We start from the raw sequence: 18,567 nt of genomic DNA, 5'->3' as shown, positions 1-18,567 counted from the left end.
CGGCCAGGTGAGGAAGGAATCAACGACACCGGTGGAATTGCAAGCTCCAGTGGTAAAAATCCCTACAAATCCAGTACAAAATGAGATAGATACGGCTACAACGACGAGAAAATTAACATTCTCGGCAGGATTAGGGGCTCCACAAAACCCTAGCTGACGCCTTCAAAGGCAATAGGTCACAACAACAAGGATCGAAATTGAACTATTATCCTCCTATAATTAATGACGGAATAAAAATAGTTAGACTGAACTACACAGAGGTTGAGGAGCAAAATAGGAAATGGAGGACAAGCCTAATTGGATATGTAATAGGTGGATCCCCCCTATTTAAAGAGATACTGAAGTTTGTGTATGGTGTGTGGCACTTTGTTTCGACACCAGAGGTATTACTTCACGACGAAGGTTACTTTATCTTTAAATTCAGTTCTAATAAAGATAGAGATCTAGTACTTCGAAATGGCCCATACACATTCAACAACATGCCAGTGATATTGAAGCAATGAGAGTCAGATTTCCAAATGAGCAATTAAGCTATGACCAATATCCCGGTTTGGGTGAATTTCCCTGGGTTGCCTATACAATACTGGACGGTGGAAAATCTGGGAAGAATAGCAAGCTCTATAGGGAAACCAATTTGCACAGATAAACTAACAGCCCAAGAAGCAAGGATATCTTATCCACGCATGTTAATCGAAATAGATGTGTCTCAACAATTGCCTGACATAGTGCTGATTGAAACAGTTGATGGTAAACATAAGGAGCAGTTATTGAGCTACGATTGGCAACCATCTTTCTGTCAAGACTGCCTTCAAATAGAGCATCATACATGTGACTGCAATGCACAAGAAGAATAGAGTATCGTACAGGTGACTGCAATGCACAAGAAGAAAAGACACATAAAACTGGCCCTGCTTCTAAAGGTCAGGCAGGGACTAAGAAGCAACAAGGAGAACAACACAAGAGAGGAAGAAAACAAGTCAATAAGTGGGTAGTAAAGCCAAATGCAGCCAAAGAAACTCAAGGGCAAGAAGCAAGAAGCAAGAGTTGAACCTAGTACTAACAAAGTGATTGCAACAGAAGGGATAAGGCAAGAAGAGCTGAAGGGAATGTGCAAACTGAAAATGCTGATTTCCAGAAGGACAAAACAAAAGGGAAACAAGTGCAAAGCCCCAAGGTGAAAACATCACTAAGGGATGGTTTATCTATTGCAAATATTGAAGCTATGCTACACCAAAACAGATTGAGTGCACTGAGAATTCAGGAAAAGGAAGATGCAAGTCAGGCATCTAAAGAGGAAAGAGTACCCCTTGCTCAACCTCCATGATCATTAGCTCATGGAACATTAGAGGGATTAACAAGCCCTACAAGCAGAAAGAACTCAAGGCCTTTCTATTTAAAAATAAAATAACAGTACTAGGGTGCCTTGAGACAAAAGTAAAAACCTGGAATGCAAAAAAAGTTAGAATAAAAATTGGAAATGATTGGGAAGTGTTTGCAAACTACACACATGCTCCAAATGGAAAAATATGGATATTGTGGAAGACTCAGCATGTAAAAGTCAAAGTAATACTTGCAGGGGCTCAGTTGGTGCACTGTGAAGTCAGGGATAAACACTCAGATGTTACCTGCTGCTTAACATTTGTGTATGGGTACAACACAATAGAGAAGAGACAGGAAATATGGACACAACTAAGACAAATCCACAGTAATATGGTGGAGGTTTGGCTTGTTTTAGGAGATTTTAACACCATGATCTCTGTTTCTGATAGAATCAATGGCAATCCTATTAGTCAGACTGAGGTGGAAGATTTCCAAAAATGTATTGCTGACAATGGGTTGGGACAGTTGAATAGAAAAGGCTGTCAATGGTCATGGTGCAACAAAAGGGAGGATGCAGACATAATTTACAGTAATATAGATTGGGCCTTGGGAAACTCTTACTGGTTTATGAAATATAGCAGTATAGAGGCAGTGTATGAAAACTATGAGGTATGTGATCATTCTCCCATAATATTGTGTACTGCGGTTATTAGGAATTGGTTGCCAAAACCTTTTAGACTATTGAATGTGCTCCTACAGGATGAAGAATTCAACCAAATGGTCTAAGAGGTGTGGAATCAATCTATCCCTAGATATACTATGTACTCATTTTGGAAAAAACTGCAATATCTAGGAAGCAAAGCAAAAGGGATGAACAAAACTTTCAACTCAGTGGAAAAAAGGATAGACACTCTCAAGGGGAAGCTGCAGAGGATACAAAGTGAGATAGATACTGACCTATTCAACAATCAGTTGATATTGGAGGAGAAGGAGATATTAATACAAATAGTGAAATGGGAAGGCATCCAAGAGAAGGTGTATAGACAGAAATCAAGGGCAATCTGAATATCAGCAGGGGATTCCAACACAAAGTATTTCTATGCACAGTTGAAAGCAAGACAAACTAGAAATAGAGTGTCTACCACATGTAATGAACATGGTCAAAAACTGACTGACCTTCCTTGGTAGAACAAGAGTTCATAACATTCTTCAAAAACTTGCTAGGGACAAATGCTACTGAACTACCTTGCCTTGATGTTACAATAGCCAGAAATGAACCATGTTTGAATAGAGAACAACAATATGTACTCATTAAGGCTGTATCAGAGGAAGAAATCAAACAGGGACTTAAAGATATGCCAAATGACAAATCTCGTGGCATAGATGGTTTTCCAGCTGAGTTCTTCAAGACATATTGGGGCATTGTTAGAAAAGAAACTATACAGGCTGTGAAGGAATTCTTTGAAACAGGGAAACTTCTGAAGAATGTTAATAGTACTACTGTTACATTAGTGCCAAAGGTTTCAAGTCCCTCTTTTGTAAAAGAATTTCTACCAATAGCATATTGTACCACCCTATACAAACTCATTTTCAAGATCCTTACAACAAGATTAAAGATAGTGATGGACTTCATAGTAGGACTAGCACAGTCAGCATTCATAGAAGGGAGAAACATATTAGATAATGTGATTTTTGCTCATGAGCTGGTAAAGGGATATAATAAAAAAGGAGTCTCGCCTAGGTGCATCATAAAAGTGGACATAAGAAATGCATATGATTCAGTTGAATGGCCATTCCTACGTATGGTCCTACTGGAATATGGGATACCTAGCAAAATGGTCCAGTGGATAATGAAATGTGTGACTACTGTGAGCTACTCTCTGCTGATCAATGGTGGACTTACTAGTAGATTTCAAGCAAGGAAGAGACTGCGACAAGGGGACCCAATGAACCCTTACCTGTTTGTACTAGTAATGGAGTATCTGAATAGAACTCTGAAAACTCTTAAGGACATCCCTGACTTCAACTTCCATCCAAGATGTGCAAAGCTGAACCTCACACACATCTGCTTTGCAGATGATCTGATAATGTGTTGCAGAGCTGAAAAGGTTTCCATTCAATTATTGCTTGATAAGTTTAAACATTTCTCGAAGGTGTCTGGGCTCATGGCAAATCTGGACAAGAGTTCTATCTACGTAGCTGGAGTGTCTCAGGAATTCAAAGACATGATCACCTCAGATTACTAGTTCAAGCTGGAAGGCTTACCATTCAAATACTTGGGGGTGCCTCTATCATCAAGAAAGGTGACAATCCAGCAATGCATGCTGTTAGTTGAGAAGATAACCAACAGAATCAAGTACTGGATATCAAAGTTTCTCTCCTACAATGGAAGACTACAACTGATAAAGAGTGTTTTATTTGAAATGTAAACATACTGGGGGCAGGTATTTCTGATGCCAAAGAAGATCATCCAATTAGTGACTAATGCGTGCATGATATTCTTATGGACATTCAGCCAAAACCCCTCAAAGAGGGCACTGATTGCCTGGGACAGAATATGTATGCCTACTTCAGCTGGTAGACTAAACGTCATCAACTTCTTATGGTGGAACAAAGCAGCTCTTTGTAAATTAATGTGAGTTATACATATAAAGAAAGATGCACTATGGATAAAATGGATACATAATTTTTATATAAAGAAGCAGGACTTCACTACAATGAACACCCCTAGGCAAGCATGCTGGCTTGTAAGGAAAGTTTTTGATACAAGAAAATGGTATCTGAGCATCGACTCTTTTGCCAACATCAACAATTATTGCAGGCAGGGGGCAATTCAATATTAAGAAGACATACACATTAGTGAGTCCTCAATACCCAAAGGTTCATTGGAAAGCTTTAATGATGGGTTCAAATGCTATACCTAGACATAATTTCATTTTATGGCTGACACTTCATCAAAGGCTTACCACTGTTGATAGACTGGTAACTTGGGGTATACAGGTAGCAAGTGAATGTGTACTGTACAATAGTGGGAAAATAGAAACAATGGCCCATCTCTTTTTTGAATGTCAGTACTCAAGGACCATCTGGAGTACAATGCTCAAATGGATGGGAGAGAGACATCCAGTTGGATTTTGGGAAGAGGAAGTAGTATGGCTGAAGAAAAGAACCAAAAATGGTAGGCCTCGAAATAGCATATTGGCATTCTTATTTGCAGCTGTGGTTTATCATACATGGATAGAGAGAAATATGCGTAGATTTCAGGGGCAAAAGACTGATACCAAAAAGAGAATACGAGATGTTGTCCTCCAACTACATATCAAAGGACAACAGAAGGCTAAATGGAAGAAGATCTTAGAAGGTGTAAATAGTTTTCCTCTATGAATAGTTGGCACTCAATAGTATAAGTAGCAGAGGGAATATTGAAATATACATAACAGTTTTGGTTATTGTTCTTGAGTCTAGCTCTTTAGTCCAAAGGAGTTGGAGGAGATGTAATTATCTTTACTGGTTGAGTAAAATCTTTTGATATTTGACCAAAAAAAAAATCGACAATTAATTAGTATGTAATAATTTTGACTTGGGTATATCTTCATCTATTTTCAAGGTTGGAAGAATCATAATTTTCGAGGGGAAAGCTGACATGAAATTGCTGTTCTATACATTTTCACAATTGGCAGCTGCGATGCAATAATAATGTTGCGTTAAATTATTCCAATTATATGTTGCGATATTGTCCATTTTGGATCAAACTTTTATAATTTTCCTCAAAAAGTGTCACATCCTTAAAAGTATCCAATATCTTATAAGTAAATTCTTTCTTTTTTGTACTTTCATGTAGGATTTTTTTCATACACACACAACAAATATTTTACTTGTACTCAGGGGCGGATCTATATTGTGGAAAGAGGGTGGTACGCCACCCGGTCGCTCCGGTAAAATTTCATGTACCCATAGGTATTTTACTAGTATTTTACGTGAAAAAGATAGCTAAATAAAAAATGGCATCCCAAGTAACAAAATGGTTATAGGTGCCATGGTCAAGGTAACTCTTGGCAGGCCCAATACCCAAGATTGACTTTTGCTCATATTGCAATTTTACTTTACTGTGTTACCTCTTTCCAGATTACTTTTTTTTTTTGTCATTTTCGCTTTCTTGAATTCTTTTATCTTTATTTTTGTATTTTCTTTGCCCCACTAGTGGGATTTTACTAGGTCGTTGTTGTTGTTGTTGTTGTTGTTGTGTTTTGTATTTTCTCTCTTTGTACAATTTTATTTTTATTAGTTATTTAGATTAAAAAAGTATATTTGCTTATGTTCTTTTGTTCTAGATCTCAATTTCTTTTCTTCTTTTAATATGCTTTTAATCATTTTTTTTTTATATTTAGTTAGTATTATTTTTTCCTTGAAAGGACCAAATATATTCAGTTTGGTTATCATGTGTTTATTTATGCACCAAAAGATCTTGTAAAGCAAACCAAATTAATTCAAAATAGATCGAATTGAACTAAATTAATTTAAAATAGAGCGAACTGACAAAATGCATGTATACCCAAATTCAACTGCCTTGACTACTGGTTATTATACATTAAATATTGTGACACCCGCAACCATCAAATCCTGGATCCGCCTCTGCTTGTACTAATCTTTACAATCTCCGCTAGAATATTATGATATCATGTGAGTAAATTTTTTCAGAAGAGTTGTTTGGAAAAGATTTTCTGTTCACACCTTCTTGTACCTTGTCGCCTCTCTATCATTGATGAAATCAAATAAGAATTCAACTAAATTCGTGGAGAGGAAAATCGTTTGGTGTAGTGGGCTGTGGGCCTCATGGGCTTCTTAAGCTTGTTGGAAGATCTCAAGAGAACTCTTTTAAGTTCCAAAATATTTTGGGAGATTTGCATCCGTACCCTATATCTGTGCCCCCTTTTAACCTGTACCCTATTTTTTTAAAAATTATTGATTTGGTAGCCATCTCACAAAAAGTCCGTAATAATATGACAATTACACCCCTGACAAAAGATAAAAAACGATCTCTTCCTCTCCTCTCAGCAACTTTATAAAAAAATCAGAACCTTGTCCAGATTCATCTTCAGAATCATACTTGCATGAAGTTGTTTCACCTTGAAACTAAAACTTCATGCTAATGTAGCATGAAGTTGTTTCATGCTGAAGCTAAAACTTCATGCTAATATAGCATGAAGTTGTTTCACATTGAAGCTAAAACTTCATGCTAATGCATGCTGAAGTTATTTATCCTCCAGTCTACAGTTATGTCATGAATTTTATCCGAAACTTCAGTCTAAACATGCTGAAGTTATTTAGTTCATTTGTTAAAACTTTAGACTAAACATGCTTAAGTTATTTAGGTCATTTGCTAAAATTTCAGACTAAACGTGCTTAAGTTATTTAGTTCATTTGCTAAAACTTCAGACTAAACATGCTTAACTTTTTTAGTTCATTTTTGCTAAAACTTCAGACTAAACATGCTTAAGTTTTTATCTTGTAGTATGTAATTTTTTAATGAGTTTTTGCTAATGCATGCTGAAGTTATTTAGTTCATTTGCTAAAATTTCAGACAAAACATGTAAAAATTATTTAGTTCATTTGCTAAAACTTCAGACTAAACATGCTGAAATTTTTTAGTTCATTTGCTAAAATTTCAGACTAAACATGCTTAAGTTTTTGTTTTGAAATATGTAATTTTCTAAAGAGTTTTTGCTAATGCATGCTGAACTTATTTAGTTCATTTGCTAAAATTTCATACCAAAATATGCTGAAGTTTTGTAGCGCAGTCTATAGTTTTGTCCTGAGTTTTATCCGAAACTTTAGTCTAAACAAGCTGAAGTTTTTTAGTTTATTTGCTAAAACTTCACCCTAAACATGCTTAAATTTTTGTCATGCAGTTTGTCAATAGTTTTTATTAAAGAAGGGCAAAATCGTCTTTTTAAAATGCTTTTAACAAAAAAAATGGGTACGGATGCAAACGAAAAAATAAAACGGGTATAAATTAAAAAGGGGCGACCAAATAGGACGTCCCATGCAATTTTTACCTATATCATTGATGAAGTCAAATAGGAATTCAACTAAATTCGTGGAGAGGAAAATCGTTTGGTGTAGTGGGCCTCATGGGCTTGTTAAACTTGTTGGAAGATCTCAAGAGAACTCTTTTAAGTTCCAAAATATTTTTGGTTGAAATGAAATAGTTGGAGTTTTTTTTGTCTTATTTCCCATTTTGTATAATGGCTTCGATAGAAATTATAATATATTAACTTGACTTATATGTATTTAATGAAAAAATAATTAATAATGACTTGAAAAGATTGTTTCACAGATAAACAATCACATCAAAATTAAAGCTTGAATTCTTGAAAGTTGTAAAACATTATTCTAATGTAGTTCAAGCGTAAAAGCACTTACAAATTCTCTTTTAAACTGAAAGTAAAACAATACGTTATATGTGGATGTGAAAGTATAAACACTTATGTACGAACGACAAATTCAAACAAGAATGAATTATATACAAGGAATAGTGTAAAAAAATATTTTATATAATTAGTTCACGTCTTAAATAGTTACATGTAAAGGTGATGTAGCACCTCTTTATCCAACAATTGTTATTTTTCCCTCCCTTTTTGACATTTTTTTCTTTTCTTTTCTTTTTTGTTCAAAGCAGGCCATATCGAAAGAAGTTACGCCTTGTTATAAAAATATTATATTATGGATGTCCATTTATTACTCTACTGTAAATAATCTTCCTGAAGAACATTATCCATTTAGTACTCTATTGAAATTTATCTACAAGTAGCTGATGCAGGCAAGTTGCAAGCAGCTCAATGAAATGACATGCAACAACTTCTTATTAAACAAGCAGGTTGCGAGCAATTCACGCAGATAGCATACAAGCAGCTCAAGAAAAGTCTCGCAGCTGCTTCCTGAAAAGCCTTGCAGCTGCTTCCTGAAAAGCCTTGCTTTATTTCTTCTATAAATAAAGGAGTTTTCAGTTCATTATGTACATCAGTTAAAAGTTGAATAATATATCAGTTTCTCTCTATACTTGTCTTTGATTTATTTACTTTATAGTCTTTATATTATAACATGTTATCAGCACGAGACTATGCTATCTCGAGCACATACTTTGAAAGTATCAAAGATACGGACTTTGTTTTTCTTCTAAATAATATCAAACATTTCTAAACTTGAATTTGTAGCACTGGATATATCGGGCAAAAACTACATGTCTTGGGGGCTTGATGCTGAAATTCATCTTGATGCGATGGGTCTGGCAGATACTATCAAGGATAAAAATTAAGTATCAAACCAAGACCGTGCCAAAGCAATATTATTCCTACGCCATCACCATGATGAAGGCTTGAAAATGAAATATCTCATTGTTAAAGATCTAGTTATATTGTGGAATAATTTGAAAGATAGATATGACCACCTGAAGATGGTCGTTCTTTCACATGCACGTTATGATTGGACTAATTTAAGGCTACAAGATTTTAAATCTGTCAATGAGTATAATTCTGCTATGTTCAGAATTATTTTCCAATTAAAAATATGTGGTGATAATATTACTGATCATGATATAATGAAGAAAACTTTCACCATTTTTCATGCCTCGAATATGCTCCTACAGCTGCAATGTAGGGATGAGATTCAAAAAGTATTCTGAACTTATTTTTCATCTTCTTGTGGCCGAGCAACATAATGGGCTATTAATGAATAATCATGACAGTCGACCTACTGGTTTTTGTCCATTCCCTGAAGTGAATGAGACTAATATCCACCAAGCTAAACATGGAAGAGGTCGTGTCCCCAGCCGTGGTTGGGGAAGAAACTCTAATCATGGTAATTATAATGCACCAAACAACTCTCCTTACCACCAGCGGTGGAAAAGTAAGGAACAAAAACATGAAGTGGTGCAAGCAACAAATGCAGAAAATGCATGCTATAATGTGGAGAAAAAGAGCACTAGTCACGTACATGTCATACGCCAAAGCACTTGGTTGAGCTTTATCAAGCCTCCCAAAAGAAGACAGAGAAAAAAACTAAAGCAAATTTTATTTCTGAAGATAATATAGACTTCATGTATTTGGAAGTAGCTGATTACTTTGCACTCCTAGAAGAAAAACAAGTCATGTGATCGGTGATGAATCTGTAAAAATTTAAATATTTTAATTTTTGTGTTTATATTAGATAGTATGGTTATGTAATTGTTGTACATAAATAAAATTTATGCTTTGATAATGATGTTTACTCTAATATTTATTTTGTTTATGTCATTTTGAAAAATATGGATAATCCTTAAATTATGTTTGGATCAAAGACCAGTCATGAAAATATTTGTGTAATTGATAGTGGAACAACTCATTCCATATTCAAATATCAGAAATATTTTTCTTATTTACATAGGGAAAAAGCAAACGTTTCTGTAATTTTTGGTAATATAAGTTTGATTGAAGGCACCGGAAGAGCCACTATATTTCTGTTTAAGGGAACAAAACTTATTATAGACATTGCATTATTCTCTTCCAAGTCACGAAGAAGCTTTTTGAGTTTTATAGATATCCGCTGGAATGGGTATCATGTTGAAATAATATATGAAATGAATTTGGAATATCTTTGTATTACAAAGAATGTTTCTGTCCAGAAGTGTATTGTAGAAAAGTTACTAACTTTATCTTCTGGATTATACTATTCAAAGATTAGTACTGTTGAAGCATACTCTATATATCGTAAACCAGAAGTTTACTGATTTAAATACTTTTGTGCTTTGGCATGGCCGCTTGGGCCATCCTGGATCAATAATGATGTGACGAATTATTGAAAATTCGAAAGGGCATCCATTAAAGAATTTTAAGATTCTTAGAAATGATAAATTTTCTTGTGATGCTTGTTATCAAGGCAAAATGATCACTAGACCATCACCAATGAAGGTTAGCATTGAATCCCCTGCCTTTTTACAGCGTATACATAGGGACATATGTAGACCTGTTCACCCACCAAGTGGGTTGTTTAGATATTTTTCCTAATCACCTCTCCTCAATACTTCTTCGGCCTACCTCTACCTCTCCTTAGGCCCTCCAGGGCTAACCTATCACACCTCCTCACCGGTGCATATTTGCCTCTCCTTTTCACATGCCCGAACCATCTAAATCTCGCCTCCCACATCTTGTCCTCCACAGGGGCCTCACCCACCTTGTCCCGAATAATTTTATTTCTAATTCTATCTAGTCTGGTATGCCCGCACATCTATTTCAACATCCTCATTTCAGCCACCTTCATTTTTTAGACATGGGAGTTCTTGACTGGCCAACACTTCTCCATATATAACATAGTCGATCTGAGCACCACTCTATAAAACATACCATTAAGTTTAGGTGGCACATTCTTATCACACAAAACACTTGAAGCGAGCCTTCATTTCATCCTTCCCGCCCCAATACAATGTGTAATATCCTCATCGATCTCTCCATTCCCTTGTATAACTGACCCAAGGTATTTAAAACTCACTCTCCTAGGGATGACTTGAGAATCAAGCCTCACTTTTTCATTTGTCCAATTAAAGTTGGACTCTAAGTATTCTGTCTTGGTCCTGCTCAACTCGAAACCTTTAGACTCCACGGTATGCCTCCAAATTTCTAACCTTCCATTTACACCGCCTCATATCTCGTCAATCAGAACAATGTCATTTGCAAATAACATGCACCACGACACCTCTCCTTGTATGTGGCGCGTCAGTGCTATGATCACCAAGGCAAATAGAATTGGACAGAGGGCAGACCCCTGATGCAACCCATCATAAATGGGAAGCATTCCAAGTCCCCTCCCACGGTCCTCACTCGAGTCTTAGCTCCATTATACATGTCCTTAATAGCCATAATGTAAGCAACATGAACACCTCTAGCCTCCAAACATCTCCACAGAACCTCTCGTGGCACTTTATCGTAAGTCTTCTCTAAATCGATGAACACCATATGTAAATCCCTCTTCCTCTCCCTATACTCCTCCCTCAACCTCCTAATAAGATGAATAGCTTCCGTAGTTGAACGTCTTTATCACGCCCTGAACCTGGGCCAGGACGTAACATGGCACCCGGTGCCTGACTACACATGACCAAGTGAACTAACTGGCTGGCCGTATCAATATGTGATATCATAATATACTAAATGCGTAAGATAAACTAACACATGCTGATATACTGAAAGTCTGAATGATATAAATCAAGTGCGAAAATACTAACATAATCTGTAGCTAAAATTGCTTAACATGAAAAGCCTTTGACTTTGTTTAACTGTTACTCTAGTCTTTGAAGCCCTTAATGAAGTACTGAAACACTCACTATCTATACATACTGAAAGACTCTAAAGTAATGATAATGCCCCGAAAGAACTAGGGCTCACCAAATAGCTGGTACGAGAATCCTAGCGGTCTGAATCGTCAACCTGTAAATCATTACGTGCATTGTGATATGTAGGCCCCAAGTAAAAGGGACATTAGTACATTTGAATTGCACTGGTATGTAAAGAAACTGAAAAGAAAGAACTATAAATGCTGAACTGAAACTGAAACTAAAATGATAACTGATCACTAATAACTGAAATGATAACTGATAACTGAACTAAACAAATGAGGTAAGGATATGTATACTCCCTCTTCTGAATGATGAACCACCTGTTTATCTGAATATATATACTGCAGCCTCGGGACCAATATATATATGCACAAACTGTGGCCTCAGGCCTAAGTATACATGCACAAACAGCAGCCTTGGGACCAAGTATACGTATACATAACTGCGGCCTCAGGCCCAAAGATGCATAAAGCATAAATTGCGGCCTCATGCCCAAATATGCATAAAACATAAACTGCGGTAGAACTAAAATCAGGAACTGGGAATTAGGGGTTCAACATTCAGGGATTTAAAATCAGGAACTGAGAATCATACTGCAATACATGATACTGAAATACTGAATTATATTGAGTTACATAATACTAGAATACTGAATAGAACTAAACTGAGACATGTATTAATGAACTGCTTATGAAAACTTATGCTTCAACTGTTTATGACATGCTATTAATCTAGACTGAGACTCATGGGAATTAAACACAAGTCTATATTGATTACGCACTGAGCTCACAACGTTCGAAATGAAAGTCATGAACGAATTACAAAGCTAGAGAATTGAAGTTCTACAACTATTCAAGGAACTGAGGCATAATTACTTTCTAAGGCAATTCATAATAGTAATAAAGAATGAGACGTAGGGAGAATCATAAACATTCCCAAACGTAAAGAGTTAGCCTAACATACCTTAACATCCTGCTCTTGAGCGTAATACAACATTCGCCAACCCTTTCAACTTTAATCTCTATCAATACAAGTCAAAGGGATTCCACGTTAGCAATAATATGCATGTTTCGGTCACTTAGGATTTTTATCAAACACCTGGTGGGTATAAAGTTTTATAGCCCGCATTAATGGTGTTTCTACACCCAACATCCCATTCTCTTACTCCTAGAAAATTCTAAAATATCAACTTGCTATAATCAATACCATTCTTCATCATCCATAGGATAAATAACACCCTTAATCAATAATCAATAATCAACAACCCAAATCTATAATCATTCATGATTTTCTATCAAACCCATCAACTCATATCTCATGAACTTAGAGTCTATAAATATTAATCCAATGCTATAATCAATTAGAGGGGGAAGACATTACCTTTTGAAGTTCAATCCACTTGAATTCGAGTTCTAGGGTTTCTTTTCTCAACAATGATATCCCAATCGAATGTCTAATAATTTGAAAGGTTTGCCCATGTTAATAAGGTGTTGGAGAATTGAAATTAACTTAGAATAACCATTAGAACTCACCTTGGATGGTGGAGAGACCTTGGGAGAGGTTAGGTTCTTGAGAGATTCCCTTTTTAGAGCAAGTTTTTGTGTTTTGGGTTGTGGGGACGAAGTAAGGCTTATAAAACAGCTTCCCGGGTGCTCCCCCAAGCAGCTGAAGGCACAACCACGCACCTAGACGCGCAGCAGGGCAGTAGCACTGCCATAAGTGCGCGGCCGCGCACGGAACCATTTGGGCGCGCATCTAGTAAAACGCACATAATATTTTGCACAGATATCTGGTTGGGCTACACAATATATTTTTGGAAAGCTATTTCAAAGGGATACAACTTTTATGTTTTGCATTTTCCTAAATTCCTTATAAAGTTTCACAAAATCCTGCTGGAAGACAGACCTCTTGTAAACTTAGTCGATTTTATCGAATCTTATGCACCCCATTCTCCGTCTTGATTCTAAAACAACTATTTCCACCCATACTCATCCCGATAGAACTTCTTGTGTATAAAATATAACATTACTACACATTTAACATGTCCACACCTAAGACAAATTTACGGAGTATTACATTATTTCCCCCTTGGGATCATTCGTCATTGAATGATTGCCCTGGCTATAACTACGACTAACTCTGGACCTTAAACGAGTCTGATAGAAACATGCGAATTCTGAACTGGAACGAATATTTGGGCACTGAACTGACATCAATATCTGAGTACTAAGTTGGCATGCATAGCTGAGTACTGGACTGACATGAGTATCAATGTACTGAACTGACATGAGTATCTGAGTACTGAACTGATATGGGTATCTTAATACTAGAAACTTGAATGTTATAACATGACACATAAAATATTGGGTGTACAGCCGCCAACTCTGATGGCAACTCTAACTCATAAGCTACTTGGCTGATCCTACGTAGGATACTATATGGCCCGATGTATCTGGGATTGAGATATCCTTTTTTCCCAAATCTTATAACACCTTTCATAGTCCAAACTTTCAGAAACACCCAATCATTAACTTGAAACTCTAGGTCTCTATGCCGCATGCCCGAATATGACTTTTGGCGGCTCTAAGTCATTTTCAAACACTCTTGAATAAACTTGACTTTCTCCATAGTCTGATAGACCAAATTTGGTCCCAACAACTCTTCTTCACCAACTTTGAACCAACTAATTGACGATCTACACCTTCGCCCATACAGAGCTTCGTGTGGTGCCATCTTGATACTATAATGAAAGATGTTATTATAAGCAAACTTAATGAGAGGTATGTGATCATCATAATTACTTTTAACTTAAATGACATATCCTCAAGTGTCTGAATAATGCGCTCTGCCTGGACATCTTTCTGAGGATGAAAACCTTGTGCCTAATCTTTTCTGAAAGGAATTCTAAAAATTCGTTGTAAACTGAGCACCACGATATAAAATGATGGACAACGGAGTCCCATGCACTCTGATGATTTCTTGGATATACAACTTGGCATAATCCTCTACTGAATCTGCAGTCTTCACTGGTAAGAGGTGAGATAACTTGGTAAGTCGATCTACAATCACCCAATTAAATCATGCTTTCAAAAAGAGTGAGATAATCCTATTATAAAGTCCATATTTACCATCTTCACTCAAGAATATATGTATTATGTGGTAAAATACTAGGCTTTCTGTTGCTCGACTTTCATTTGTAGACAATTCAGACACTTGGCTATAAAGTTTGTGACGTTCTTTTTCATGCCGTTCCACCAGTAAATCTCCTTAATACTATGATACATCTTTGTGGAACCTTAGTAAATAGAACACCTAAAATTCTAGGCTTCAGACATAATCCACTCTCTGAGCCCACTACGTCTGGACTACACAGTCCATCTTGGTACCTCAAAGTACTTTCATCTCCCCCTTATTCAAAAGACATCATTTTATGCCTGTGAATCCCCTCTTTTTGCTGCAACAAGCTGGGGTCATCAACTATTTCTCCTTCACTTCGGCTACTAAGGAGGAACAATACAACAACTCTACCATCTTCGGAATCCGAAAGTCGAACTCCTAGCTTGGCTAAGTGATGAACTTCTTTCACCATAGTTCTCTTGTCTGCCTCAGTCATGAGCTATACTTCCCATACTTGATTATCCCTTTAAGGTACTTCCTGAAAATACTTACAATATTGTTGTGAGCAAGTCTTTGACCAGTACTCTAAAGATTAGATTCTCGTACAATGGAACTACCCTCGTGATACATAACTGGGCATGATTTTATAGTTTATCCTATGCTAACTATGCGGGTGACGAGGCCAATATGTATAGGATTTTCCTTCTCGTGCTTTGTCAAATTCTAGTATAGTTTATGATATCGTCCCACAGAGATTGGAACATCTATGCTACAGACTTTTAATATTTCAACTACTATTTGAGAGAATCAGTTTGATAAAAAGTGAGTGAGGTTTAAAGCTTATTAATTACTTAAACAAAAATCAAGAACTTTCGGAAGATTTATAATTTAAAAGAGTTAGGAATCGTTGAATTCACTTGATAATATATTACAATAAAATCTCAATTTTTACATGTATTTCTCTTAGGAATAATTGTTTATTGCTAATATAATTATATTTAACTCACTAAGAAGTAGTCAATTAATAGCACTCCGTGAGGTTATGTGATTAATTGAGTTAAAACTAGTGACGATTATACCGAAATATTTTTCTTGCTTGAATTGTGCTAAGAGATAGTAAAAACTTCGTGAGAATAGTTTTACTAAAAAAAATCAATAATCTTGCTTACAATAATTTCTCCGTGAGAATTAAAACTGTGGCAAGCAAGATTACGAAGTTGGAATAATAGATTACTAAAAATTACTCTCACTCTACTAATTATTCATTGGTTATTATATATCAATTTTGCTTCGTGAGAATTACAAAATCAATATAAGAATAACTTAGAGATAAACTATGTAGAAGTGATAATAATAATTAATTAAAACTATTATTACGGCACAGTACAAAGTATAAAAAGAAAGTTTCAAGCCAAGGATGTATTAAACTGAGATAGTATTACAAATATATATATCAAGTTTCATCAACTATCCCAACAAAAGAAGTTACTCCATTACGAAGTAAGAAAAACTAATTTAGGAACAAAAAACTTGTGAAGAAATATTATTCTTCTAAAAGAAAGAGAACTAGTAGAAAATACTAAACACAAAAGAGAGAGAGACCAAAAAGTAATTTTCTCCCGTAAGACTCAATGTCTTCTCTTCAAAATTCACACTCTATTTATAGAGTTTTCTTGCCTAAGGTTCTCCATAGTTGCAACTATGAAAATTGTAGGTGCAATTATGACCTTGCCAATTTGAGCTTCATTCTAAAGAGGAAGAACCATAGTTTCAACTATAGTTTGCTAGTTGCAACTATGTAATTTGCTCCATAATTTTCAATTGCCATTGTCGCAACTATGGTGTTATATTTGCTTCTTCATTCCCGGTTGACTACTCAATTCTCACTCTTTTTTTGCTTTTTTTCTTCAATTTTCATAAGCTCTTCCTCCTGCGAAGTATGTTAGAAAATATGGGAGAACATGGTATATTTATTCATGTTTTATTTAAAATATTTAATATTTATATATAAAAATATATGAATAAATTATATCCATCAGCGAGTTTCAAATCTCCAACTGGATTTACTGACGAATCTCATTTCTAAAAAAAAAAAAAATTGTAACATTTTCTTCAAAACTTTTGGTCTTTGTAGGATAGAAAATTTATTCAAAATAATTTCCCCCATCATGCCAAATGATTAATCTTTTAAGCTTCACCAAATCTTTTACCTTGCTTCTGATTTCATTTTTTTTAAAAAAACAAAATTTTGCGTTCTTTTTCTCTTGAATCTTTCGGAATTGATAACTTTATTATCACACGCCTTGAATATCACAATTCTTCATCCATAGGCTTGCTCTTCATGTTAATCTCCACTAATATAGATTCAACACTGATTTTTGAAATCTATTTAGGACTTTTTCTTGGCTTATAATGTCAGGTTTCAGGCTGGTAGGATAAAAATATTTTTGTAGTGACTTTTCTTCTTCTAGCTTGGAGCAAATGCTCCTTGATATTAAATATTTCATTTTTTTCCCCTAGTATTTTGGCATTTTCTTTTCTTTTTGTATATATATGCTTTCATCAACATAAAGAGATATAAGAATATACACACTCTTATATATTAGATCTCTCTCCTTTTGTTTTCTTTTCTGTTTCGTGCCTTGCACAATCTTTCTTCCATTTTTCTAACAAACATTACTTATCATGGCTGGTAGAAGTAATAACTATAATAGTAATATACATCTTTGTCGTTTTATTTTTTTTGTTTATGGATTATAGACCATGCTGTTTTTAAAAACAAATAGGATAAAAGCTCAAAGATAGGTTCTAAGAGGTAAAAACTTTTTTTTTCTTGGAGAAAATAAACTAAAAGAGGCTAAAAGGTGTATCAAAGAAAGTCTAATTTCATCTTTCAAGAATCAGTGTCATCCATTATTTCGCCTCGAAGAACATTTAAAGCAAGTTCTAGAAAAATTATTGAGTCTACCTTCTTGTGATAATAACTTTTCTCAATTCCTTTGATCTTGCGAGTTGGAGAAGCTAGTTTTGCCTTCACAAAATTAAAGTCGTAGGCATATAACTGATATGATAATGAAGAAAAGACTTAATATTTATGCACAATAGAAATAATTTATTTTACTAATTAAAAACCTACAGTGACACAATCATTAAGAAAAAGAAAATTATTATAATATTATAGATTTTTTTTTTCAAGGAGAAAAAAAAAATTAACAAAAGAGAAATTTCCTTATAACAACTTTTAAAGAAAGAACGTGATCATTCTTTTTATATTATTATATGCATTTTTCATTTTTTTTAAAACAAAGTAATAGAATTATGACATATAGCTAAGCACTTGATATTTCGTAAATATTTATAAATTATCTATCTATCTCTCTCTTTCTCTCTCTCTCTCTCTCTCTCTCTCTCTATATATATATATATATATATATATATATATATATATATATATATAGAGAGAGAGAGAGAGAGAGAGAGAGAGAGAGAGAGAATTATTCTATAAGTAAAAATATATATGTTTTTGGCTTTCACATTTACAATCACAGAAGAAAGCTTGAAAGAAACTGTGACCACACACGTTCTATGTGTAATAGACTGGACTAATTTAACACCTTAACAGTCATAGGATCCGGGTTTTGATATAAACCAAAAAATTTACCTGAGCCAACAATTAATTTACATAATTAGATGGTTAACCAACCAGTGACTTAGGCATACCGACCAGCATGGAATTACTCCTGTATAGATGGCTCTGTTTTTGTAGA

The 18,567-nt window shown here is 35.0% G+C and overlaps 2 protein-coding genes across 2 annotated transcripts; both read left to right on the top strand.

The window, feature by feature from the left end:
- Window positions 1–1,320: 1,320 nt before the first annotated feature.
- On the top strand, window positions 1,321–2,106 carry LOC142167099 (uncharacterized). The gene is made up of 2 exons (XM_075227255.1): window positions 1,321–1,989; window positions 2,080–2,106. The coding sequence occupies exons 1-2, from the start codon at window positions 1,321–1,323 to the stop codon at window positions 2,104–2,106; spliced, it is 696 nt and encodes a 231-aa protein (XP_075083356.1).
- A 1,531-nt stretch (window positions 2,107–3,637) lies between these two features.
- LOC107825152 (uncharacterized) lies at window positions 3,638–4,704 on the top strand. Its single transcript, XM_016651981.2, has 3 exons — window positions 3,638–3,646; window positions 3,765–3,945; window positions 4,142–4,704. The coding sequence occupies exons 1-3, from the start codon at window positions 3,638–3,640 to the stop codon at window positions 4,702–4,704; spliced, it is 753 nt and encodes a 250-aa protein (XP_016507467.2).
- Window positions 4,705–18,567: the final 13,863 nt, after the last annotated feature.

This window comes from Nicotiana tabacum, chromosome 12 (genome assembly GCF_000715075.1).
Source record: "Nicotiana tabacum cultivar K326 chromosome 12, ASM71507v2, whole genome shotgun sequence".
Classification (NCBI taxonomy): Eukaryota; Viridiplantae; Streptophyta; class Magnoliopsida; order Solanales; family Solanaceae; genus Nicotiana; species Nicotiana tabacum.
The sequence above is the reverse complement of the archived record's forward strand: the minus strand, read 5'-3'. Positions and strand labels throughout refer to the sequence as shown.